The sequence below is a fragment of the Lissotriton helveticus genome, chromosome 2_1, assembly GCF_964261635.1.
Source record: "Lissotriton helveticus chromosome 2_1, aLisHel1.1, whole genome shotgun sequence".
Taxonomy (NCBI): Eukaryota; Metazoa; Chordata; class Amphibia; order Caudata; family Salamandridae; genus Lissotriton; species Lissotriton helveticus.
This window is the reverse complement of record NC_136059.1, coordinates 1,390,294,142-1,390,321,681: the sequence shown is the minus strand read 5'-3', so window position 1 is coordinate 1,390,321,681 and position 27,540 is coordinate 1,390,294,142. Positions and strand designations below refer to the sequence as shown.

At 43.3% G+C, this 27,540-nt stretch overlaps 1 protein-coding gene across 1 annotated transcript in view; it reads left to right on the top strand.

The window, feature by feature from the left end:
* The window catches only part of TRMO (tRNA methyltransferase O), a 221,092-nt gene that overhangs the window by 130,831 nt on the left and 62,721 nt on the right, over positions 1-27,540 (top strand). Inside the window, exon 4 of the mRNA XM_078676327.1 lies at positions 14,884-15,531. Within this exon, the coding sequence (XP_078532453.1) occupies positions 14,884-15,531 (648 nt within the window). The remainder of the gene's footprint in view (positions 1-14,883; positions 15,532-27,540) is intronic.

Sequence of the window (27,540 nt, the reverse complement as noted above, 5' to 3'; positions counted from 1 at the left end):
TTGTGGTCCTAAGTGGAATTGCCTCTGGGTACCTGGTGGCATGGTACTCCACCACCAGTATGAATCTGTGCCCAGATGCTGTAGGGGGATCCATTGGACCTACAATGTCAATCCCCACTCTTTCAAAGGGCACCCCTACCACAGGTAGTGGTATCAGGGGGCCTTTGTGGTACCACCTGCTTTGCCACTGGCTTGGCAGGTTACACAGGAGCGACAAAACTCCTTGGTATCCTCTGACATGTGATGCCAGTGAAAGTGTGAGACAAGCCTGTCCCACGTCTTATTCTGGCCTAGGTGTCCTGCTAAAGGAATATCATGTGCCAAGGTAAGAAGGAAGCCCCTAAATTGCAGAGGTATGACCAACCTCCTGGTTTTACCAGGCTTGGGGTCTCTACCCTCTGAATAAAGGAGCCCATCATCCCAATAAACGTTATGGGTACCTTGAGCATTCACAGCAGCCTCAGCAGCAGCCTGCTGTCTGAGGGGTTCAAGAGAAGGACAGGATAACTGAGCCTGCCCCAAGTCTGCCCTAGAAGGTCCCCCTGTCCCCAGAAACTCAACCTGATCAGGTTCAAGCTCTTCAAGGACAGTTCCTTCAGGGGTCTCAAGATCATCTTCCTGTGAAGGCTGATCCTCACTTGTAGGCAGTTGGGAAGGCACAGCCTTTACCCTCCTGTTCCTTGTCTTGGGAGGTACATGGTCCATTGTTCCAGGATCCAAGACATAAGGTTCAGAGAGGCACTTTTTGGCCTGTGACCTGGTCACAGCAAGGACATGTGATGATATCCCTAACATCTCTGCAAGAGTCCTGTACTCAACTTCTGACCATAGAGAGCTCTCCAGGTCATTGCCCAACAATCATTCTACTGGGAGATCAGCACTAACCACAACTCTTTTTAGGCCAGTTACCCCTCCCCAGGAAAAGTTAACAATTGCCACACTATGTGTAGTAGTGACATTGCTGGCATTGGTCACCAGGTAATTATCACCTGGTATGTATTGTACAGGGTCCACAAAGCTAGGTGTCACCATTGTGACACTGGCACATGTGTCCCTGTATGCTTGAGCCACTTTTTCATTTATTAAAGGTGTCTGTCTGTACTTGCCCAGATTACTGCGACTGACAGTAGTGGATACATCAATTTCCACATCACAGATCAGAACAGCCTGTGTAGGGGTTCTGACTAGGCCAGACTCTCCCTCAGTTCCCAAGGTGATACCCACTACCCCCTTAGTTTGTGGACCAACACTGCTAACTGTACTAGTGGGTGCAGGTGCCTTAGGGGCTGCAGTGTTGGGGGCTCCACCCTTTTTACAATCACTTGTCCAGTGAGATGTGTTTTTACAAAAACTACATCAGGGTTTTCTTTGACCTTCTTTCTTCTTCTTCTTGGAAGTTTGGGACCCACCCTCAGTATTAGTTTGGGGCCCTGTTGAAGACTTCTGGTCTTTAGCTTTCTGCTCCCCACCCTTCTGGTCTGTTTGATTTTGGTCACCACCCTGGTTCTGGTTCTGGTTCTTTTGCTTAACTCTGGTTCTAACCCATTTGTCTGCCCTCTTTCCCAATTCTTGGGGAGAGGTTAGATCTGAGTCAACCAAATGTTGATGCAACTGCTGGTTCTGACAGTTATTTAAAATCCGTTCTCTCCAGCGAGGGGGATAAGAGTGAGGAAATGGGGGAAAAAAAGGTTAAAAAAGGAAATCATCTGTACAAAATGTATAATGTGAATCAGTATGGTAACAAAAAAATGAATTATTTATGGGGACTAGATATGTAACGTGGAACGTGTGCGGGCTAAACGATGCCCAGAAAAGGCTAAAAACTTCAATGTTATTGAGACAGATGAATGTCGACTTTATTTTTTTACAAGAGACACACGTTATGACCTCACAAGAATTCTATCTAAAACAATTGGGCTATCACGTATTAGTAAGTTCACAGCAGGGTGTTAAAAAGAGGGGAGTAGCAATATTATCTAGAAATAAAAATTTGCTTCTAAGAAAAAAAGCATCAGATCAATGGGGAAGGTGGGCAATGGTTGAATGCATGATAGATGGGGAATGGACTACGCTGATAACTGTATATGGATCAACGGAGGATGATCCGGAGATTTTTCAATTTCTAGATGTAGAGCTAGCTACTTGGGCACCCAGAATTATTTTGGCAGGGGACTTGAATATCAATGGGGCTGAAGGTCTGGGTTTAGGCTCATTTGGTAAATACTCTGGGAGAAAGAGGCGCGTTAGCCAAGCCCTGCAGGGACTAGTGGCAAATAATACTCTATCTGATGTTTGGGGGGAAAAAAAAATGTTGGAAATAAGGGTTATACATATTACTCGGCCCCACATAAAATATGTGTAAGATTGGACTATTTCTTTATATCAAACGTACTTATATCGGAATCAACAATAGAAAGACTTCCACGGATCCTAAGTGATCACAATCCACTAATTCTCACATTACCAAAAGCAGCATATACTCGAGAGCAAAGACAGTGGACTTTTGAAAGAGAATCACTGCAGGAAGAAAAATACGTGAAACATATGAAAGTATGGATCAAAGAGTTTTTCGATATTAATAGAGATAGCTCTACTGTAGGAGTAGTATGGGATGCTTTTAAAGCGGGGGTCAGGGGAGAAACTTTGAGTTTTAACTCTTACAAGAGAAAACAGGAGCAGATGAGAAATACTGAACTCGCAAAAGCAGTGCTTAAGGCTGAAGAGAAATTAGAGGAATGTCTAGTAGGCGGTATTCCAGTAGATAATGCAATTGTGGAACTTTTAAAAGTGAAAGGGGAAGCAGAGGGAGAAATCGCTAGAAAGGCGGCAAAATTATATACTGCAAAAAGAGAAAAATGCCACGAATGTAGCGAAACAGTCGGTAGAACCTTGGCTGTTCGAACAAGGCAGCAAGAAGCGACAGGAACTGTAAGGGAGATTAGGGATACCTCTGGTAGGATCTATACAGAATCAGGGAAAATAAGGGAGGTGTTTAGAAACTTCTATGAGAAGCTATATGAGGATTCAATAAAGGGAGATGCTACTAAAATTAGAGATTATCTACAGGAAATTCCAGTGACTAGATTCTCGGATGAAGAGGCAGATACTCTAGAGCAAGTTTTTCAGGGGGAAGAAATTAAAAACGCTATTTTGAATCTTCCCTCTGGAAAAGCGGCAGGCCCAGACCAGATTCCGATAAAGTTTTATAAAGTATTCTGGGATGTCTTAGAAGCTGACATGGTTAGGATGCTGCAGCAAGCACAAACTGGAGATTCAATACCTACCTCATGGGGGGGGGGGCTGAAATAATGATAATCCTAAAGAAAGGAAAGCCTCCGGAAGAACCAGGGTCATACAGGCCCATTACTTTGATGAACACGGACACTAAAATCTTCTCTAAAGTATTAGCAACACGATTTGCTAAAATAATAGATAGAGTAGTGAGCAATAACCAGCATGGCTTCATACCTGGAAGAGGCACCACGCACCACATACGTAAGGTAATAACTTTACTTGATGCCACAGCAGTCTCAGGGGACCCAATGGCGATTATGCTATTAGATGCGGAAAAGGCATTTGACCGGGTCTCCTGGGACTATCTGTGGCATACTCTTGAAAGATCAGGAGTAAAAAAAAAGTATATTAAAGCAATTCAGGGGCTATACGTAGATCCTGTGGCCTCTGTGCGTGTGAATGCGGGGAGTACAACACAATTTCAGATTAGGAGAGGTACGAGACAAGGTTGCCCCTGTTCTCCATTGTTATTTGCAATCTATATGGACTCATTAATTCGGAGAATAGAGACCTGTGATAGAATTAAAGCATTGCCTACTAGAATTGGTTCTTGCAAAATATTAGCGTATGCCGACGACGTCGCAATAATTACAACAACACCTATGGAAGCTATTACACAAGTGGAAATAGAAGCTTTGAAGTTTGGGGAAATCACGGGTTATAAACTTAACACTAATAAGACCCAGATAATTAAAAACCACAACACCATCTGTACAGATACCCGAGTTGTACAGGCAGGCACATATCTCGGAGTGTCTATCTCAGCTGATTTAGATCACTTAGTGGAAAAGAATCTAACACCCCTAATCAATAAAGTACGGAGAGATCTAGATAGATTAGATAATTTACATTTATCAATAGTGGGACGAACAAATGTAGTAAAGATGCTGATTTTACCTAAGTTTCTTTATTTTTTCAGGGCAATACCTTTACTTTTCGAAGCTAAATTGTTTGAGAAGATAGAAGATATGATTAATAGGTTTATATGGGCAAAGGGGAAAACTAGGAGAGCACTTAGATTTATGACACTACCACGGGAGAGGGGGGGTGGGCACTACCAGATTTAAAGTTTTACTATTGGGCAGCAGCCTTGCAAAACATGGGTGGCTTAGTGGGGGGTGCAGAATCTGATGGGTGGAATGAGTTGGGATCACTTGTAATTTATGGTTTGCTGCTGGGACCAGAAGCAGAAAATGTTTTTTTTAAATATACTGAAATTAGTTATTACAAAAGGACACGATTTAGGACGCTCCTAGCGGCCTATATAGTTTGGAAAGCCTTTACTAAAAGATTTGGGCTGGGGCGGTATAATTTCTACACCAGACTGAGAGGGAATCCAAATCTTCCTGTGGAAGTAGTCTCTGATACTATATTCATAGAATGGGAAAGAAAAGGAATTAGAAGGATGGGAGACCTAATGGGCTAGCAGGGCATCTGCCAGTTTTCTGAACTACAAGCTAAGTATGCAATTGATAAAAGACAGTTTTTTAAGTACTTACAGATAAGGAGTCTTCTGCACAACAAACAAGGTGGCGCGTCAGGATTCAGTAAAAATGCAATTATGGAAGTGATCGAGGCTGGCGAGGAATGCACTATAAAGAAATTCTATGCTGAGTTATTAAATTCAAAAGAGGATGATATTGAAAAATGGGCAAATAAATGGAAAGATAGTCTAGAAATCAGGGAGGAAAGTTTCTATATGTCTTTGGAAATGGGGTATACACTCTTATGCTCAGCATCTCTCCAGGCACAACATTATAAAACATTATACCACCTATACCATACGCCTGCAAGGATAGCCCAATGGGGGGGGACAGTAGGAACAAACTGCTTTAGATGTGGAAGCTCAGAGGCGGATCTAATTCATGTATTTGCAGCATGCCCACATCGGCAGCCACTTATAAAGAACATACAGGGATTCCTAAATCAAGAATTAGGAATAAACATTCATCTTACCCCCCAATAATTCTCCTGGGGATAAAGGAGGAGGAGAGACAACATCAGGATAGTTGGGAATCTTTTTTGTTCTTAGCTATGGCAGTCATGAGACTCTGTATTGCTTCTGCATGGCTGGATCCATTACCACCATCATTTCATCTATGGTTGGCTAAATTATTATCAGTATATAATCTGGAAACTGAGATATATGCAAGGAAAGGGAAAAAGGGAAGGAAAACTGGCAAACATATTTGGGATCCCATTACTCGTTGGAAAGAAGGGAATATGGTCTGAAAGGTTTGAAAATGTTTGAATAATATATACTTTGTTATGAAGTTTATTATTACTGTTGAAGAAACGATAAGAGACGCTGATCTCGACCCATTCTGGGGGGAAAAAGTTTGTAATTTAATTTTGTTTGTTTGGATCTTAATCATCACTGTATTTATCTGTCTATATGTTTCACGGGATAAGTAATCTCTTTCTTTATATTCTCTCACACTAAATATCACTTGTTTCTGTTCGAATTCATATGCCATGTTTTATGTAAATATTGTCGTGCCCTGTATATATATGTAAAAAAGAGGGGGAAAAAACTTTTCAATAAAAATATTAAAATAAATAAATAAATAAATAAAATCCGTTCTCTCATAAGCAAATTGTACAATCCTTCATAGTCTGTAACCTTACTTCCCAGCAACCAGCCCTCCAGAGCCTTAGTGGCACATTCAACTAATTCAGACCAGTCCTGAGTCTGTGTCTTCTGGGTATCTCTGAACATTAACCTGTACTGTTCAGTGGTTAAGCCTAACCCATCAATCAGAGCACTCTTCAGGACCAGGTAGTTTCTAGAATCCCCATCACTAACTGTGAGGAGTCTGTCTCGGCCTCTACCTTCAAAGGAGAGCCACAAGATTGCTGCCCACTGATCCTGAGGGACCTGCTATACTTTGCAGGCTCTCTCAAGTGCAGTCATCCATTTGTGGATATCATCCCCAACTTTGTAGGGGGGCACAATCTTACTCAGGTTTCTATTGTCATAGGACCTGTCTTTATCCTTAGGGATAGTGCTGCCACCAGTTGTTCCTAATCCACCCTCTCTAGGCTGCCTTGCTCTAGCAAGTTTCTCTTTGGCCAGGGCAACTTCTAATTCTTGCTTCTAGATCCTAAGTTCAGCCTCTCTCATTTTGGCCTCATGTTCCCTTCTTTGAGGGCTAGTCAACTCCCTTCTGGAGTGACCATGAGAACCTCTAGAAGCATGGGAGGTATTGGATTCACCTGAGTGATTCCTCCTCCTCCTGGGCTCCTGGTTAAGTCCATTTGGGGGTCTGAATGGGTTGGACCCACCTTCAGTCCCAAATAAGCTTAAGTTAGTCTGGTTAAGCCTGCTGACTAGCACCTGACTATTTCTCTCATCATCAGACCCACTTTCCTCCTCCTCTTCCTCTTCTTCCTCATCCTCAGGCTGAGTATCCCCAGAGGTCTGGTTATCCCCATCTATCTGGATGACAGGGACAGGGGCATCAGTGTTATCATCTTCAGTGGGAGAGCCCCATCTCCATTCCCTGAGGGGCCTGGTTTGGAGGTCTTTAGAGCTTCAGACTTTTCTAAAAGCTCTCTGAGGTGATCTGCTGTAGGGGTAGGACCCGTTTTGATTCCTCTTAAGGAACACAGCTGCCTCAGTTCTTTAAAATTAAAGATAGCACATTTGGATGGTGCCCTTGGAGGGTCACTCTCAACAGAGATAGGTCCAGTGGATCCCTCTGCTCCAGACATTGCTCTAGTGTGGGTGGATATGTTACAATCTACCTACACTTGTGTTTACCTACTAAACCTATCTAGTAGTTGTAGTCGGGGTGTGCTACTCCCTATCCTCTACAACAACTAAGTTCAGTAGAACTTAAGTATACTAGTCTTGTTTTAGTGTACCTATCAGGTACCTGTATGATCTTTCAAATGATACTCTCAAAGATTGCAATGGTAAAACAACAGCAAGCTCAACTCCCAATCCGCTGCTCACCAATGTGAGAAGTTGGCCTGGTATATGATGCTCACTAGTTCTAGTGATCACCTTGTACCATGCCAAGCAACCCTTATGATGATTGGTTGTAAAGTCAACCTTATAGACAAGCTATCCTAGGGGTAGCATGGACTAAGCAGTCTTAGGCTAAACTCTGTAAAGGCATGTGAAGCAAGCTGTTTTACCATATACAATCCCCTTGAATATCAAATGAAAGGACACCACACAGATATATATTGAAAATATATATAGATTTATTTCTACAAATATCCCCTATACTCTTTATGAGCACAGAAGCATATGTGTTAAAACAAAACACAGTTTAAATATACAAAAGTTGCACGAATATGGATGAGCCCTAGGGGCCACCTAAACCATATACTAAAATAGTGGTGTAAGAACCACCAATATGAAAGGAAAGAGGCCTAGTGCCTGGGGAATCGCTGGAGCTATTCGGGACTAGCAGTGATGAAGTCGGGAAAGGCCCGCGGGACTCGGGTGCAGCGCTTAAAGCGCACGCATGCACCAATGCAATGTCAATGGTGCGGAAAAGTTACAAAGTTAGTGTTTAAGGAACCTTCCGATTGACCTACAAGGATAAAACTTTAGACACAGGCACTAGAGGTGTATACCAGTGTGGGAGCACCGGCGTTACCTCACCCACAGGAAGCGGGTGCATAGGTGCGAAGTAGTGTCGGGTTTCGTCACGCAGGTCGATGGTGCTTGGAGCTGAAGATGCTGCAGGCGGGTCGTCGAGGAGAGTTCCGGTGGATCCAAGGGTGGATCTGAAGAGGTGAAGACCTGAAAGCAGAGGGGACAATGTTCAAAGTCACTAGCCAGTGACTACCGTGGAACCAGGATGGAACCAGGCAATGTCGGGTGCAAACAGGTGAAGACGTGAAGATTGTCTCTGCAGCCACGTGGACACGAAGAGGGCAAGGACGTCCAGGAGTCGATCACGAGCTGTCACACGAAGGCTCTCGCTGAGCAACTTGATTGGAGCAAACAGGCCTTGGCTAAAGCAAGCCATGCAGGAATCGATGCAAGCTTCTCACTCGGACCAGCAAGGTCAGAGCGGATGCTCCTTTTCAGGGGAGCAAGGGCCAGTCTGGAGCAACCAGACCAGCGGTGTAAGTCGTAGTTTTCGTCGCCAAGATGGCCGCAAGCCACGTGGCAAGTGGCCGGGATGGCGCGTCGAGTGGCAAAGTGCAAAAGGGGCCCACGCAGATCGTGGAGATGCTGGGGGGCTGATCTTCGGTGCAAATGCTGCTCGGTGTTGGGGCTTCTCAAACCCCAAAGCACAGCGTCGAGGGTGCCTCGGGTGCTGCGCAGTCAGCTTCTCAGGGGTCTTCCAAGATGTCCGGTCCCACGTCTCTCGGTACCTCCACGGGTCTCTTCTTTTCAGGGACTGTGGATCGGGCTCTGAGATGTCTGGGAGTCTGAGTCTTGTCAGGCTCTGGGCTCGGGCTCCGGCGGGAGGCGGCGGCAAAGCAGACGTCGAGTTGCTGGTTGGTGCCTGTATTCACAGGGTGGTCACTCCTTGGCCACAAGGGAGATTCTCTTCAGTCTTCTGTGCAGCAGAATGTCGAAGTCCAGTTTTCTTCTGTATTTCAAGTCGAGTTCAGGATGATCTGAAGTCCTGGGACACATCTCCTACTCTTATTCGAATTCTAGGGGCCGGATCACCTACTAGGTCCCTCCTCTGGGTGGGACCAGGAAGGGGGGCGGTTACACCCCCTTTCCTTTGTGCAGTTTCGCGCCAAGGCACCGGTTTGAACTGGCAAATGCACAGGGACACCTTGTGTGACCCAGGCATGTCTGATTCGTTTCAGCCCTGTCCTACCCAATACACAAAATCCTGTCTGGGGTGGTGCTAGCACCTCCCAAGGCGGGAAACCCCTTGTCCAAGCTGCCCTCGCTGGAAGGACTCCCAGCAGCAGGAGGTCAGACTTGTGTCTGTAGTGGCAGCATCCATTTTGTGATGCTAAGGCTCAGTTTAACTTTAACCGGGGTTCAGGTTAGGTACATGTCGTGTCCCTCTAGAAGGGTGGAATGCTACCCCCGTCGCCAGAACTGGCGAGGGGGTAGTAGTCCAATTCGTATGACACCTTACTCGACATGTTTTGATAAAGCCAAACCAAAGATAGCATTTAACCGCGAGGATTATAATGCACTTAAGAGTGTATGGTATGGCAGTGTCATGAAACAGCTAAAGGACATGTTTCCGAAAGCTGCAGACAGGCTCAGCTCATGCCAGAGCACCATCTCACATATTTCCAAGCACTCTGCGTCCAGGATTGATGAGGCCTTCCATAGGAGTGGCTGATAGGAACATATGTGTCTATTTTGGATTAGGTATAGGCATACTACACCTAAGTAAGGGGTGGTTACACCGACTTACCCCAGCTGAGTGATCAGCCAGTTGTGTCAAATATGGAGGCCAGGCCAGGGGTGGCACAATACGTGCTGCAGCCCCTGGTAGGCCTTGGAAGCACCTATGCCCTGGGTACCTGGGTACACTGTTACAGGGGCCAATAAGGTGAACCAGTTCCAATTTCGTAATGCACCTAAAGTGCATTGGCAATGATTTAGAGAGAGAACAGCAGGCTGTGGGTCTGATTAGCAGGCCCACAGCCACATTAAGTCATAAACCAGTGAAGCAAAAAGCTAAAATTTGTGGTGACCATAGGATAGCAGACCCTACTCTCCTACAAAAGGTTTTCCTCCCAGCCAGATAGAACTAAAGACCTCTATGTCGTCAAGTAGGCAGCACAGAAGGCCTCCTTCCCAGCCAGGACCCTGTTGAACAACATCTGCACGGTGGCAGGGGCATTAGTTAATTCAAAGGACATCATCCTGAACTAGAAGTGACCATCGGGGGTCTAGAATGCTGATCTCTTTTGTTCCCCCTCAGAGCAATCTGCCAGTACCCTGATGTGAGATCAAAGGTATTGAGGAATTTGGCAGCGCTTAGCCTACCTATGAGCTCATCAATTGAATAACAATAAAGCTGAAAGATAGCCCTGCATTATACGTGGATTCTGTGATACCAATGTGATGTATATCATCGAGGGAGATGAACAAACAGATCTTCATTAGTAGTTGGGTCACAAGTTTCTAATTCAATAAGACGCCTGTATTCCAGCCTGTGAAAGATGCCCTCTCTATCACTTTCTCTAAGCATTTGAGAATTATATCTATACCATAAAAATGTGTTTTTGTCTGATGAGCCTTATGGTATTTTTCGCATATATTTGATTACAGTTTCAGGGCTCGAAAAATCCACTTGCTGAGCAAGATTTATGCAGGAGGAGCTTGAAAATCCTCTAACTTCAGGGAAGACAAACTGACTCTTGACCTCTGTCTCTAAAAGCAGAGCAAATGTGACCAGATAGCAAGATTTAAAGGCATCTTTATTGCTCACAAAGTGAAAGAGCAATACAAATCCCATTAAATCCTGTTATTTTGTCACATTTGCTGGCTTTCAGAGACAGAGGTCAAAAGTCAATGTATCTTATTACATTTAATTTTCTTTCTGTGACTTTAGTTAGAGAATTTTGTAAAGTGAACTGTGTGACAATTGAACTGTGCAAAACATGTTAAATGAAAGGCTGTAAGATGTCAGGCTTTATTCTAACACAACACTAAAAAAAGCTAAGTGAACTATTAAAACATTTCAAATATATTTCACTATTTAGGAAGACCCATTTCAGTAATTCTGTGGTAAGAAAATATTTTTATGGGATCAAAACAAATTAGAACACTTTACTTGGTGATGTGCAAATGTTAAATATTTTGAGCTGAAACCCAAATTCCCAAAATTGTTTATGCACAATTATCAGTGAAACTACATGTTAGTGGGAACGTTTTGTGGCCATTTCAATGGAAAATATGCTATCTGTAAATGACAATGCACTACCACATCATGCTTGGTAATATATTTATGAAAAGTGATTTTCAAAACCAGGCATCATGTGTACCCTGTATATGGGCTGAAATCTTGTTATACATGGAGCATACTTTTAGTCTAGTACATTAAGAGTTTTTTGTACAGCAGAAATAGTGAACTTGCATATTTGAAGGAGCTCTCTCATGTGATAATAAAGAAAAAGGCGGATCCATAAGACAAAATATTTGCCTAGGATCACACAATTTGAGACCAGTTCATGGGTCAAGTACATTCCAGTTAAGTCAAGAAGATTATTGAAGTTACTAGACCTGCAGGTCTAGTAACATTTTTATGATTTATATTCTTCTACAAACTCGCTTTCTGTAAACAGGCCTCTAAATGTTGTTCTTCTCTCGTCACATTTGCTGTGCGTTCAGAGACCGTTGTCAAATGTCAGGCACTGTCTTCTGAAGGCTATTGTTTACTTTTCTTTCTCCAATTTTAAAGTGAGAGGATTTATGTGACAATCTTGCTAGATACTGGGTGTAGTAAAGAGTTTTTTTCTAGCACAGGACAACATTTAAATGAACTGTGGAAGTATTTAAGAATACATCAGAATTAGGAGCAAGAATGAAGCACATTTTCAGTTATTTCTGCGCTCTGCGTCACTGCACTCTGCACCACTGCACTCTACACCCCTACATTCTGCACCACTACACTCTGCACCACTGCACTCTACTATGCACCACTCTAATCTACGCCAATACATTTTACGACGCTGCATTGAACGCCACTGATTTCAATGCCACTGCACTCTACACCACTATACTCTGGAACACTCTATGCTAATGCACTCTACACCAGTCCACTCTACTCTATGCTACTCCAGTGAATGCCACTCTATGCGACTCCAGACTATGCCACTTCATTACATGAAACTCTCTGCCTCTCCACTCTGCAGCACTTGTACTTCACTCCGCCATTCTACTCTACGCCACTCTGCTCTATGCCACTAGCTCTCAGCCATGATGAACAGCAGCCACACTTGTGTACAACAAAAGAAGTCAATAGCTCTTGTATAGGCGAAACCTATTGGCTTTGCCAGCAATCGTTGACCATGTATGCAATTCTCAGTAAGAAACAGGTCAATTATATCTAATCACATTTTTGTGTGTTTGTACAAGCTAATGGGTCTAGCTTGAAAGATATACTTGCAAGCCCTGATAACATCATTATGATGCATGCTTATATAGAATGCATTTAAATCCATAGTTACCATGTAAGATCCTGGTTTACACTGCATATTCTGCGTTTTCACAATAAGATCAGTGTTGTGCTTCTAAGAATTGGTCAGAATTTTGATTAGGGGATTAGGAAGTGATCTATGTAGGTAGACATATTTTCAGACACACTCCATTTTGACGATACTAGAAGTCTCCTCAGGGGTTTTGGAGTTCTGGTGTAACAGATAGGGTTGGGGAATTATATGGTCTTCTGTTGTGAGGAATAACTATTCTTTTGTATTCTAAAAGGTCTTAATCTTTTAGTGTCATTAAAATGCGAACAGGTTTTTTCACCAGGTCCTTATGGTAGCCCTTTTCAATTTTCTAATAACATTCATTCATTAATCATGTAGCTGTTTCAGCACTTCCCCCACATACTTGTTTCTTGGCCTGATCACCTAATGTCTCCCTTTGGCTGAGGTTTTTATAAAGTATCCCTTCATTTTTCCCCGTTCTAGTGCCTTGCATTGGGAACAAGTGAGAGTTGTTTAGTTTTTTGTAAGTTGTTGGTGACTCATTTGTTTCAGCTCCAAGATCATTTATTAATTAGACACATCAGTAGAGTCATAGGCCACTGTTGGCATTGTACCAGATTTGAGCTTAAAGCCGCTCTTAATGTATAAGTCTGTTTTATACCCATATTATTGAAAATATTGAAAGCACTATATGTATCTTTTGTTATCGTCAAAGCAAACCTATCCAACGTTTCATTTTCAATGTTCAAAACACATACCACACATAAACTCACAACGTTCCTTGTTGTCCGCTTATTGTTGTCAGTCCTTCGTAACAGTTAAGGTAATTCACTTGTACTATGATGATGAAATGCAAAATGGCACCCACTCTGAACAAGACTTGTATCAAGTCGAAACCTCTTTGATCCACTTGCTGATTTCTCAGAATAAATGCACATGCAGCATCTCTTGTAGTGTGTGTTTTCTTCACAGAGAACATGTATTTTAGTGCGGTGATGCTGGGACATTTACTAAAATTACGTTAGACTAGACCACAAATGCGTGGCACATGGCAGGGCTGGAAATAACTGACCTGCACAGGATGTGTGTGATCTGTTGTTGTAGTCTATTTTGTTTTGTTGTATTTCTTGGCGTGATGTCATGATGACTAGTATTGGTACCCTCTAAGTCTAAGTAACCACCAATGTAGTATAACTAAGCTGTGTTGGATATTTGTGGAGTTTTCTGTCCCACAAGTTCTGCTGTATGTTTAAATTTGACTTATCTTGCTGGCAAGTACTCCTGGGAACAAAGTGATAGTTATGAAGCTTATTTGTACTGTATTGGTAGCCCTCTAACTATAGGCCATATCTGAGCAGTGCTGTGCGAATTGTCTAATGTATTGTCCTTTTGAATTTGCTTTCAGGTAGTGTTTACACTTTTGCTCTTGTAGTAGAAACAATGCCAAGTAACCATGTTCTCTTGTTTTCTTACTTCTAGGAGTTTCACTTTTGAAAGTTAACTTCCCCTCACCCTAATATTTCTACATTTTTCAACAAACAATTTGGCATTTTTTTGTGTGGAAGTTGACTTGAAATGGGATAATGGAAATGTCTGATCAATGTAATGTGATTGCAGTCTAGTTTCTTTTCTTAATTTACAATTTAAGTCCCTACGTCACTGTGTTCCTGAAAGGCCCCGCTGAACTTCTATTATGTATCATCTTTGCCATTGCTGGGAGTAAACTGAGCACCCATAGAAACCCAGCTAAACTCCTGCAGGCAACCAGGGAAGCTATTGTAGGTGCTACGCCGAGCTCCTGAATTCGCCTCACTGGACTAATTCAGATGCTCAAACGAGCGACTGTAGGCATCTCGTAGAGCTTTTTCAGCTCACCTAAATGAGCTCCGCATGCACCTCACAGAGCTCTTCTGATGAGCTCCAGCAGGCAACTCCGTGAGCTCCTTCATGCACCTAACTGAGCTCCTATAAATACATCACTGAGCTGCAGGCATCTGATGAGCTTCTGCAAACGGTCACATGAATGCACACTCTGCCACACACCCAGTGATGTTCTGCATCTGGACAGACATTGTGCTGCATCAGCTGTTTGATGTATTATTCTGACCAGAATGATATGCTTCCCACGCATTGTACCTGTGAGCAAACTGCTAAACTTCCAAGAGGTATCTTACTTTAGCGGGACCGCACAACCCTACTAAGCAGCCAAGGAGAGAACCAGACTCCCTCCGTTTGCTTTTCTGGTAATAGCATCCTTAATGGCCAAATGGAGCATTATTTCAGTCAATGTTATTAAATGAAAAGGAAAACAATTGCAGCTGTATTAAGCGTTAGGGACAAATAGAGTGAACTATAATATCTGTTGTCATGTACATTATCTCTTTTCTAATGGACAGTGTCCCTTTTGCTGGAAAGATATCAAGATGTTTTTCAGTTCAGGTTAATGCTGTGAATTTTAACAGACTTGTCTTTCTCTGCATTAAGGTGGAACCCTATACCTCTCTGGAATTGACATGATACAAGGAACACCAGTTCTTGACATAAAACCTTACATTGCGGACTATGACTCTCCACATAATACAAAGCTGTCTCCGAATGAGCTCACAGTGCATGAAGAACAGCACGAGAGGTGCTTGCCCATTGATGGAGATACCCCTGCTGACTGCAAAGCTGCTGACCTGCTCCTATGCAGTGACGAGCCTGTCCACTCAAGTGGGATGGATGGTTTTGAGGCTGCAAAGCCAATGAAGTCTATAGAAGATAAAGAAATGTATTTCGATTGTACAGACTATCTGAAGCAAACAAAGAAGCCTGAAGGTAGTTATTCTGACATGGCTCATGTTTGTGAAGAAAATAGCACTTTTCAATCAAGAACTTCTATTGAAGTGGCCAAACAAGACCTTTTACAGGAGGTATCATATGAAACCACAGAAAGTGGCATAGACAATAGCATGCAGTCAAGTCTGCCTGAGAACAAACTAGAGATGCAACCTCTGGAAAAATGTACCTCAAAAGGTTCAACAAGCAGTGTTCCATCCTGGGTGAGCAACTCTCCAGTCACCACCTTACATGTTCGTTTTACTCCTCATGCTGAAATGGAACTCAGGACATTTAAAGCTGCTGATGACACAGGTACACCAAAATATTATGTTTTGTTATGAGTTATTTCTTGGAATCTGTTTTCCTGCAAGGGTCATCTTGTCATTGGTACTGCTAGCTTACAGAAACCAACTCAATGATTACAACTTGTACAGTATGTCTGCCAGCCTATAGGTCTTGATGTTAACTGTGATTAACCTCACACCCTGCAACAAACATCAGAGTGAGGTGGAATGCTTAAATAAATCTGAGCCAGTGGGTTCCACTTGACCACTTTTCAGTCTGTCGTTTTCTGGTCACTATGCCACTATAGATAGAAACTAGCCTTATGCAAATCCGTCTTAGTCCTGCTCCAGGAGAAACATTCCAACCCGACAGCCAGACAAGGCCCCCTCCAGAAGCAAACACAAACAACTACAGACCGATTTTGGTCTATGTAGACCTCACCAGTGAGTTATAGATTGAGTTCCCTCAGGGTATACCCATTGGGACAGGAGCAAGACTGTTTGACATATGGCTAGTCTCTGAATAGGTTAATTTAACATTGAGTGTTTTTGCAAATGAATCCTAAGAAACCAATCAGTAGCAATATACTGTAACGGATTCCCGTAATGCAGAATCTGTGCAAGTATTGGAGAGCAAACAACAAAGTAATAAGTGAGGGAAACCATATATATTGTCAACATACTAACTCGATTACAAGACAAGTGACATAAAAGTTCATAAAAGTGCAGGCGGCGCAGTGCCCCCAAGTTTGAATGACAAACCCATAAGTAAGCCATGTTTGTAACTGTACGGAGCAAGTTGTAGTTCTGCACATATCTTACAGTGTGAGCGTTAATTATTTTCAATACCTCAAAGTACCAGCTGAGTGACCTAGCTGCATGTCAGGTTAGTTCCACACTCCTAAAGATGCATTTTGGGTGAATTCACATGGCATTACCAGCCCTTTATCCACAGCCAAGTCTGAAAAACTTGGGTCCACTCTTTGGAAAAGCCAGGTACACCACAGGACATATTGAATTTCCTACATTCACTTTATCTATAATGAGCCATCATTAACTGCTCAATGAAAGTTAAGTTAATCTTCGATATTCCAGGATGGCTATAGAAAAAGATTTCAAGTGCGTGCCTAAATTGAAAAAAACCCAGCTCTTCCAGCTACATACCATGGTGTAATTTCTGACAACGATTTAATTATGACCTCAGTTACTGTTCTGGGCTGTGTAATACCTGCAATTCCTTTATAAAAGCCGGTTCCTAATTTTCTTATTACAGTCATGTTGTGTTCTCTCTAAATGAGTAGCCGTTCTGCTGCAGTTAGTTATATTATTTGAGATGTGATGTCACGATGCCTCCTGCTAGAACCAACAGCCAAGGAGGTGAAAGGCAGGTGACAGCAGAATTACAGGTACAATGAAGGTCACACAGCAGAAGAACAGCTGCAGTTTAAACCACAAAAATGAAAACTGTCTTTTTATTCTTCTGACCTGTTTTCTAAAATGAACACTGATCAGCAGAAAGGTGACACTTATGGCAATGTTTATTTTTTGCATAGTAAAGGTTTTCACAGAAATGATGGAATCGCCCCGTATGCTTTTTGGTGTTTTGAATTTGCACTACAGCTTCTGCTTTTATTTTTCAAATCTGCAACCTTACTATCTTGTTCATATGAAAAATGTAACTGTTTGTGAAAAGGGCAATGGTATGACCATGTAGTATAAGAAATTTAAAAAAAAAGTCTCTTTAGCACTATAAAAGGATATTGCAAGTCACCTCGGACTTCCATGACCTTATAAACAAACTCAACCTTCAGCCTTGTTCCCCTGTGTGGTCACAGGACTTCTCATGACTTAAACAATCCTTGTAATGTACAGAAGCAGGAATTGTATCCCATATATTAGGTATTTAGGTTAGCAAATAGCGATCAATGCCTCAAGAAGGCACTAGAAAATGTAACAATTTCTTTTCAATATTCTTGAAAGAGAAATTTGGATTCTCATTGTTGGACTTTGTCCGTTCTCAAGGGTCATCCCCAAACTTTCTTCCTTCACCTTCCAGTTTTCTGAACCCGTTTTTTATTTGCATTCAGGACTCTGTACACTTTACCACTGCTTCCCAGTGCTAACGTGCTTGTGCCCTCTCCTCCAGATGTAGTGAAATAGTCTTATTCCCAATTGACACATTTGATGTACTTATAAGCCCTATTAAAGTGGTGCTACATGTACCTAGGGCAAGTTAATTAAATGTTTCTAGTGGGCCTGTAGCACTGATTGTGCCACCCACTTAAGTAGACCTTTAAACATGTCTCAGGAAGGTCATTGCATCCTGGTTCTGCACTTTTTAAACTGCCATTTCGACCTAGCAAAATAAACCTTTTGCCAGACTCAAAACTCCCTTTTTACTACATATAAGTCACCCTTAAGGTGGCCCTGGACATCTAGAGGGCAGGGTGCAGTGTATTTAAAAAGTGGGACATGTACTTTTACGTTTTTAGATTTAGTAGTATAAAACTCTTACATTTGTTTTTTCAGTGCTGCAAGGCCTACCTCTCCCATTGGATAACATTGGGTTACCTTATTACATTAAATACGCGTGAGCTTTCAATTGGGAGCAGGTAGACAGGTAGGTTTGATGTCTCAAGAATTGTTATTAAAAGCCCCTTTAATGGTAAGGTTGGATTTTTAATCACAATTCTTAAAATGCCACTTTTAGAAAGTTAAAAGCAAACACAAGGAGATGATGGATGTATCGCTGAAACTTTTCAGACACTCACCCCCAGAAAGTTAGCATTTTCCTGTTCCAACCGTTTGGTGCCTGCAGCCTGTTCCTGGGTCACATGGCTAGGAGTAGCTGGCAGTTGGTCTTTGTGTAGTGCTACCAGACAGTGAGACAAATAGAAGATGGGTGTTGGCAGGATTGTCGTGCAGTTTCAACACTACGGAAGACACTGCGTGGTTGTGGACAGCATAATCAGGGGGATGGTGCCAGACTGATTCTGTGCAGACCCCTTAGGATATGTTGTCCTATAAGCCAGCTAGCTCACTGTGCCGCCAAAAGCACCCCTTAACCTAGACAGATAGCAAATGGTTCTGGCAACCATTGAACATGACAACCCTGATCCCCTAGGAATCATAGTCCGCTGCCTGTCGTCAAGCCAGAGGGACACAGTTGGCTTTTCTGTGCCAAGCACCTTCTAGACAGGACCGTGCATTGCCCGACAGCTCAGCAAGCTTGATCCAGTTCTGTGCATCTTGACACTGACACCCGTCCCAGCGCCTCACAACTTCGACCAGGACCGTGCATGGCCTCGGGCGCTCCACCAGCCCTACCCAGCACAACGCTCTTGACGCCGACAGCCTGCCCAGTTTGACGCAGCACAAATCATTGCAAGCCCCAACGGTTTCAATAGCACCGGCCTAGCGTGATGCACCTGGTCCTCAGCACAGATGCATCACTGCGCAAGTCTTCACAAGCCCCAGCGGCTTCCTCGACGATGACACAGGAACTCACATTGCAAGCTCCTGTCAACTGTCACTGACTTCGCTGCACGACCATCTTGTTGCAGGACCTCACATTTCAAGCTCCACTGTTTCTCGACACCGGCCAGGTCAACCCAATGCAAGGACTTCGCATCACTCCGCAACGAGAATTTTTGGTACTCTTGTTAAGTGAGTCTGACTGTGTCCCTGTAGCTGACCCGCATTCTATCGCGGACGGTCTGACCTTGTGACTTTTTCCCGTCTGCTGCTTTGTGCTGCTATATTCACTTAAAAATTGCCTATCTCCGAATCTACTGATTGGATTTTTGTGATTTTGGTCTTGTTTATTTATTGAAACTTATTCTATTTTTCTAATTTGGTGTGGGATTCCTCTTGTATTGTGTCTTCACTTTGTTACTGCTTTAAGTGCTGCATAAATACTTTACACAATGACCCTAAGATAAACCTGACCACTCTGTGCCGAGCTACCAGAGAGTTAAGTACAGGTTAATTTGGAGTTTGCATGTGACTTTACCCTGAGAAGGATTGTAGTTGCTGCTTTAGAAGCGTTTCAACTCCATCAACTATTTACCGAATTTCTTACACTCGGTCATCTGTTTTTGTGACTGTGTATTACATAGGGAGCAGTCATGCTTCTATAGTGATGTCGTACATGACACTTCATAGGAAGATTTATTTTTGCCTTGCAGACTATGATGGTAAATTTTAAACCGCATGCAGTTATCCCTATCCATTTCAGGATCGCTTTGAGCAGCAACAGTTCTGTGTGAAACAGGTTATAAGCATTTGGATGCAATTTAATAAATCCAGCACACAATCCTCCTGGATCTGAGGCTCTTTAGGGTATATGCTGGATGATCATTTTTTGCCTTCTGCCCTGACACTGCGAGAAATTGCCCTCTAAGCCATGCGGAGTAACTTTATTGACATCAAGGCGAAACATAGTCCTTCTCCGACTGCAGTTCCATATTCAGTCCACATGAAGACCTGTATGATGTAGAGAAAGCACACACTTCCTAAGAGGGTCCAAACGTCAACAGTTTTATACTCTGTCTGTACCAATTAATTCCTGGGCCTTGGGTAATTTATGAACTGACGAACTTGGCCAACCAGTAAGGGACTATAGATTTGAACAACTTGGACAGGCTTATTGAAGTCATCAACTGTTTTTGTACACGGTTGAGCACTATTCCTCTTTATGCACTGCAGAACCTTTTTTCACCTATAACATATGGAGCACCTTAATGCGTAGTTCATAGAAATGTATGTTGCTGCATTAAACAAATATATATAATTTTTAGTAATTTGTTTGTCTGGACCTCCACGTTTCTTTTGTATGAGTAACTACAGGGTTATCCGACAGAATCAATTGTTTGTTTGTATGGTAAATTTTATACAGCATGCAGTTATCCCTAGAAGTGTACTTGTGCTGGGATTAACCAGATGAGAGACTCTGGATATCCTAACCTAAGGTAGATGAAAATAACCATTGTTCAGTAATTTAAAAAAAGCAGAATAATGTCCAGAAAGCACTTAGTAGGAGAAAGGGCTTTCCAAGTGCTTGGCGGCTTGATCAGAGAATTAATAATACCCTATGTGGGCTGCACAAATGCAAGCGAGATTCAGCAGATGTTCGGTCTAGGTCTTCTCGGCTGTTATACAGGTGAAATTTCAATTGAGAATAAGAAACTCTTTTGTAATCTTTGCACAATGGACAAGATAGAATATTGAAGTTTGTTTGACGGCCAGGTACCATTGTAGAGCAGATAGATGATGGGTGGTGTAGTAGTTTCTTTTCTTTTTTGGTGGGAAAAGGAGGCTTTCTGTATAAACCAATGTAACATTTTGCAGTAGGTCAAGGCAAGAAAATAAAAGCAGAGGAGTGCAGAGGGACAAACGCTAAGCCATTATGTAAATGTGTGTAGGCTTGCTCACTTTCCCACAAAAGTCATCAGTTTGATTGTTGAGGGAGAAAAAAAGCTCTTGAACCCCAACCAGTCCGCTTGCCCAAGATCGGGAGTTTAAAAATGCCTGCCCAAACAAAGGACGAATTTCCTCTGCCTTCTTCCTGGCAATGAAAGGATATGTTCAGCCTGCTCACCACTTCTCCTTATCTCCCTAGCCCTTCAGAAGGATCAGATGACGCATTTCAGCAACAAATGGCCTTGACTAATGAGATGCATCTTCTTCCCACTATTTCACTTCTTTGGCCATGTCCAACTGCAGGGAAGGGACAAGGCATCAGCTTACCCCTGCCATACCTACATGCCTTGAGGCAGATCAGAACAGCAAAAAACTCCTAAAGAAATTATGTAAATTATATTTTATTAATTTTTAGATTGGGCTTTTAGGATCCAAGTTCAAGGTTGAATATTAGCGATGTTGAAAGAATATTTGAGTGCATATAAAAAGATAGGTAAGTAATCAATAGTTTAATGACAATAAAATGTATATATACATTCTGTAAAAAACAAAAAAGTACAAACAAATAAATGAAAGGTCACATGTTTACAGAATCCACCAGATAAGACCTACAAGTGTCTGATATGGATAAGTTCCTTACCTGTAATCCTAGTTCTCTTCCAAGGGTATACTCATCAAAGTCATAAATACTGAATTATCTCCGCCCACGTTCGGGAACCCGTAGCATATACAAAAAGTACATATAAATGCGTATGTTTTAGAAAAAGAAGTACATAGTACTAAATAAACACACACATATACATGTATAACATAAAAATATGCTGCCCCATACTTATCCAATAGGCTAAGAAGCCAAAGTTACATGTATTTCTCTAGTATGAAAATAACACATATACATATAATGTAAGCGAAGGACATGCACAGAAAGTGTTCCACAGTAACCTTTTATTTTCATAAAAGAAAACAGGTAATAGCAGGCAATTAGCCTAAAAAAGGCTGCATAGATAAACTAGCAGCCCGTCCCAACTTTGTCCGGGAGCAATCAGGCTTCTGGGCCCCCGCCCGCCCCGACGTTGTCTCAGGCTTCAGGGCCCCTGCCCGCCCCGACGTTGTCCGTGGGTCCCCCGGAGCGCACCCGCCACTTTCAAGGCCCCCAATGAGCCGCACACGGGCCGCTTCACCTACCTCAGCCGCCGCTCGTCCCCGCCTGTCCGCCGCTCCTCACCGCCTGTCCGCTGCTCCTCACCGCTCCTCCCCGCCTGTCCGCCGCTCCTCCCCGCTCTCATGTCCGCCGCTCCTCCTCGCGCTCCTGTACGCCACTCCTCCCCGCGCCCCTGATGTCAGCACCCACGTCGCGACCGGCGCTATTTCCAAGGGACTACTTTTTTAAATCGTAAATATTTTAAAGAACGTATATTTTATTTTTTTATATAGCCTATGTCCATCTGCAGACCCTGACAATTACAACGATGTATCGGGTGTTTGGATTGGTGCTGTGGTTCCTGAGTTTACCCGCCTCAAAGGTTCAAAGTTCTCTCTTTATAATAGTATATATATATATATATATATATAAAACAGGAAGCCCCAAATTAAAGCAAAGCCACACGAAGTTCAGATCTGCACGTTTATTTGCATCCATTTCACTGCTCGCTCCTTGACAGCTTTCAGAGCAATCTTTGAACATGTAAAGCCTGACGCGTTTCAGGAAATAATCCTTTCTTCAGAGGCATTGTTCACGAAGGGCTGGAAGAGCAGTTTTTGGCCGCGTCTGCTCATATAATCACTGGCACCTGCCACAGTGAGCGTGGCTAAATCGCAAAGCCTTCTGTGCCTTGTAGTACGCTGGCCCTCTTCCCACAGTGGGGCCACTCAACAGTCCTTGCAATTTGAACCAAGTATTCACCAAGTGGAGTAAAGTAAAGCGCTGTAAGCCCTCAGATTGAGCTTTGCAGCAGTGAATTCGTGCTCAAGGCAGCACCACCTGCATTGGAGCTGCTCTTGTCTTCGTTCCGTCTTTGCAAGCCCCTTCTCAGAGCCTGCACGAACCCTTCGTAAGGTGGGCCTCGCTTCTCGACTGGGCAAACAGCCGATATCCATAAAGTCTAAACAGGAAGCCCCAAATTAAAGCAAAGCCACACGAAGTTCAGATCAGCACGTTTATTTGCATCCATTTCACTGCTCGCTCCTTGACAGCTTTCAGAGCAATCTGCGGCCGGCGCTACTTCCAAGGGACTACTTTTTTTTTTAATCGTAAATATTTTACAGAACGTATATTTTATTTTTTTATATAGCCTATGTCCATCTGCAGATCCTGACAATTACAATGATGTATCGGGTGTTTGGATTGGTGCTGTGGTTCCTGAGTTTACCCGCCTCAAAGGTTCAAAGTTCTCTCTTTATAATAGTAGTATAGATAACATCCTTGTACAGAAAAGAAAACTGTCACCTTGCCTTTAAGGCCTCAGAGACCCTGAACTCCTTGCTTTAAGGCCTCCAGGAGCCCCCTGCTCCTATCATGCACCACAGGTGACAGTTAGGTCAGTTCTTTTGTATGGTATAGGAAACCTGTAGGAACCTGCATCTAAGATGCAACAATACTGTATAAACTGTTAATTCTGGTCCGATGGAGGCGGGAGGGTTGCTTATGATTTTGATGAGTATACCCCTGTAAGAGAACAAGGATTTCAGGTAAGTAACTTAACCTTCTCTTCCAGGGGATACTCCATTAGTCATAAGCACTGACTAGAGTAGCAAGCCCATACCCACTTCCTCATGGACGAGCAAAAAACAGATAACAAAATTGACGTACACATGTTAAACTGTATTAGCAAACAAGCTTCTCAGCGAGGCCTGCCCAACCTGAGCATCTGCCTGCGTGTCAGCATCTAAACAGTAGTGGCGAGTAAACGCAGAAGTGATCGCCATGTAGCTGCTTTACAAATCTCTGCCATGGGGACATTCCTCAGGAGAGCCGTGGTAGAAACTTTCCCTCTAGTGGAATGGGCCTTAGGTTTTCCCGGAAGGGATTTGTTGGCCAATTGGTTCAACAGTATAATACAAGAAACTATCCATCTCGAAATTGATCTTTTGGGGCTGCAGAACCTGTGTTAACAGGTCCATAGTTAATAAACAAACGTTCTGATTTCCTAAGTGTCTTTCTTTTGTCTAGGTAAAACTTCAGAACCCTCTTGAAATCTAGGGAGTGGAGAGACCTTTCCGGAGGATTCGAAGCATTCTGAAAAAAAGTAGGTAAAGTAATAGTCTGGTTAATATGAAAGTCCGAGACTACTTTAGGCAAAAAACTAGGATGTGTTCTGAGAACTATACACGTTGTATCCCGAGCAGATTAGAACAATCGTATTATGCAAATTATGAGTCCAGATGAAACATTACAATCCAGATAAGTGTTAATCTTCTTCTTTAATGTTCAAAACAGCATCCTTTTGAGTTCTAGCCAACACGTGTTTCGTCTAATTAGCAGTATATGCATACAGACTTCATCAGGGCAACACATGTATTGAGATACTGGCAACACCAATAACTACCAGTTCCAAGCGGCGCGTTTAGAAGTAAAGTAAATGTTCAAAATGGAATCCACGAAGAGCTAACACTTCATGTAAAAAGTTATCGATACCCTCGTCAGGGCATAGTCAGGTCACGCAATCGAGTAAACTACGTGTTCAAATGAAAGTGGCAGCACGAGTTCGGCGTCTAGACGCCAAACTCGTGCTGCCACTTTTATTTCAACACACAGGAATTCTAAACAAAGAGGTCTGGTTGGGGGACTTCCTATAGGCTGTGATAGCTGCAAGGTGGACTTTGATAGCTGTGAACTGAAGACCAGATCTAGCCAAATGAGCAAGTATGATAAAATCACCTGTTCCTGACCCCGGATGGGATCATGTTCATTGTCACATCATAGGAAGAAATGTTTCCACTTGAAGGCATACAATTTCCTTGTGGAAGGTCTTTTCGCTTCTTTGAGAATAGCCATACAGTCTAGATTCAATTTTATGTGTCCATATTGTATGACTTCAGGAGCCATGCTGTCAACCGTAGGGAGGAGAGATTGGGGTGGAATACTCTCCCTGCCTGTTTGGATAGGAGGTCCGGGCAGCATGGCAACCTCTTGTGTGGCACTTCCGATAGTTGAAGGAGGACCAGAAACCACCACTGGCGAGGCCATTTCTGGGCTATTAGGATCATCCTGGCGTTGGTCCTGTACAGCTTGTTGATTACAATTGGGATTAACGGAATCGGTGGGAAAGCGTACAGTAAGCTCTGAGACCATTCGATCAAAAGGGCATTCCCTTGAGATCCTTGTTGGGGAAATCTGAATGTGAAAACGGGGCATTTTGCGTTTACTGCGTCTGCAAACAGGTCTATATTTGGCATTCCCCAATCTCGAAAAATGCTATGAGCGACCTCGTTGTTGAGATCCCAATCGTGGGCTTCGCGAAGTCTCTGCTGAGGAAGTCCGCCTGGGAGTTGAGAGAGCCTGGTAGATGAATGGCCACTATTGACAAGTCTCTCGCTAGAAGCCAGTTCCATATGGTTTGAGACTCTACGGAGAGTGTTCTTGATCGGGTACCACCTTGTTTGTTCAAGTAATACATCGTCGTTGTATTGTCCGTTTGGATTAGAATGGACCGAGACTTGAATGACGGGAGTAGTGACTTGAGAGCTTGATGTACGGATCTCAGCTCTAGAAGGTTGATGTGGTAACTCTTTTCTGAGTCGGACCATAGACCTATTACTTGTAAAGGACCCATATGAGCACCCCATCCCTGGAGAGAGGTGTCCGTGACTATCGTGTGGGTTGGAGGGTCCTGAAGAAAAGGGACTCCCTTCATCAGGTGCGATTGCTTCATCCACCATCGGATGGAGTCTCTGGCTGATTGGTGGAGAACTACAAGATCTTCCCAGCGCCCTGATACTTGCATCCACTGGTCTTCCAGGCATTGTTGTAATGGACACATGCAATAGTGTGTTTGGTACTATGAAGATGCATGACGCCATCGAGCCCAGTAGTGATGACACCTGTCGAACTGTCAGGAGATGCGTGTGAAGGAGGTTCAGGCATTTTTCGTGGATTGAGGACAACCTCTCCTCCAAAGGACACACACTTGCTTTTTCGGTATCTAGGAAGGAGCCTAGGTAATGGATCTTTTGCGTTGGATTTAGTATTGATTTCTTGAAATTGACATGGAGGCCCAAGTTGTTGAGGAGCTGAAGGCAGAACGATAGATGATCCTGCAGCAGTGTTGGGGATGAGCTCTTCAGGAGCCAGTCATCCAGGTAAGGATATATGAATATTTTCTGCTTGCGGAGAAAAGCGGCCACCACAGCCATACATTTGGAGAATATTCGGGGGCTGATTTGAGGCCAAACAGGAAAACTGAGTACTGGTAATGTTGGAATGACACTTGAAACCGTAGAAATTTGCGATGTTTCTTGGACACTGGCACGTGAAAGTATGCATCCTGTAAGTCGAGGGAGCACATCCAATCCCCTTGATGCAGCTGTGGGAATATTTGATGCAGTGCTAACATTCGAAACTTCTCTCTACGAATGTATTTGTTCAATAGTTTCAAATCCAGTATCGGTCTGTATTCTGTGCTGGGACCTCTTCTGCATGAGGAAGTAGCGAGAGTAGATTCCTTGATTCCTTTGAGGAACAGGAACTTTTTCTATAGCTCCTTTCCTTAATAAGGTGTTTACCTCCGCTTGCAACAACCGATGGTCGTGACGAGATCTCCCTCTCGGAGGTATTGATTGAGGAGGAGTTCTGAATCTGAGAAGATAGCCATTTTGTACAATATTAATGACCCATTTGTCTTTTGTTACACGTTTCCACTCCTCCAGATGTAACGAAACACTTCCCCCCACCGGAGTGGACAACAACTTTGGAGGAAGACACACCTCATTGCTTTTGTGGCTGCTTTGTTGCTGTTGACTGTTGTTTGTTTGCACCTCTACCTCGTCCCTGTCTACGTTGTTGATATTGAGACCTTTGTTGCGTCTGACCTTGGGTCTGCGAGGTCCAGTTAGGGGTTTGAACCCGCTGCTTGAATGGTGTTTGTCATAAGAACGGAACCGTTGACGGAATTCCTTCTTCTTTTCAAGGCCTACAGCCTTGAGGGTATCCAACTCAGTTTTCATTTTTGCCATTTCGTCGTCCACATGTGAACCCAACAACGAAGAGCCATTAAAGGGCAGATTGACTATTTTAATTGCCTATCGGGCTTGAGACCCGTGAGTCGAAGCCATGCTGATCGCCTGGAGCACATACCATGTCGTATCCATAGGCTGCCAAGTCTGAAGAATCGGCTGCTGTACTAATGATCTGATTAGCTACCAGACCACCTTCTTGTAAAATCTCTTGGAAATCCGGTTGGTCGTCTTTGGGTAGTTTTTCTGTAAATCTTGTTAGAGAATCTCATAGAGACCGGTCACATCGTCCCAGTAGAGCGGCTGCGCTAGCCACCCTCATGACAGATCCAGAAGTACTGCACATTCTCCTTCCCAAAGAGTCCATATTTTTGCTGTCCTTCTCTGGAGGAGCAGAAGAAATGGAAGTGTTGGAATGAGCCTTCCTAGTGGCGGCAACTATAAA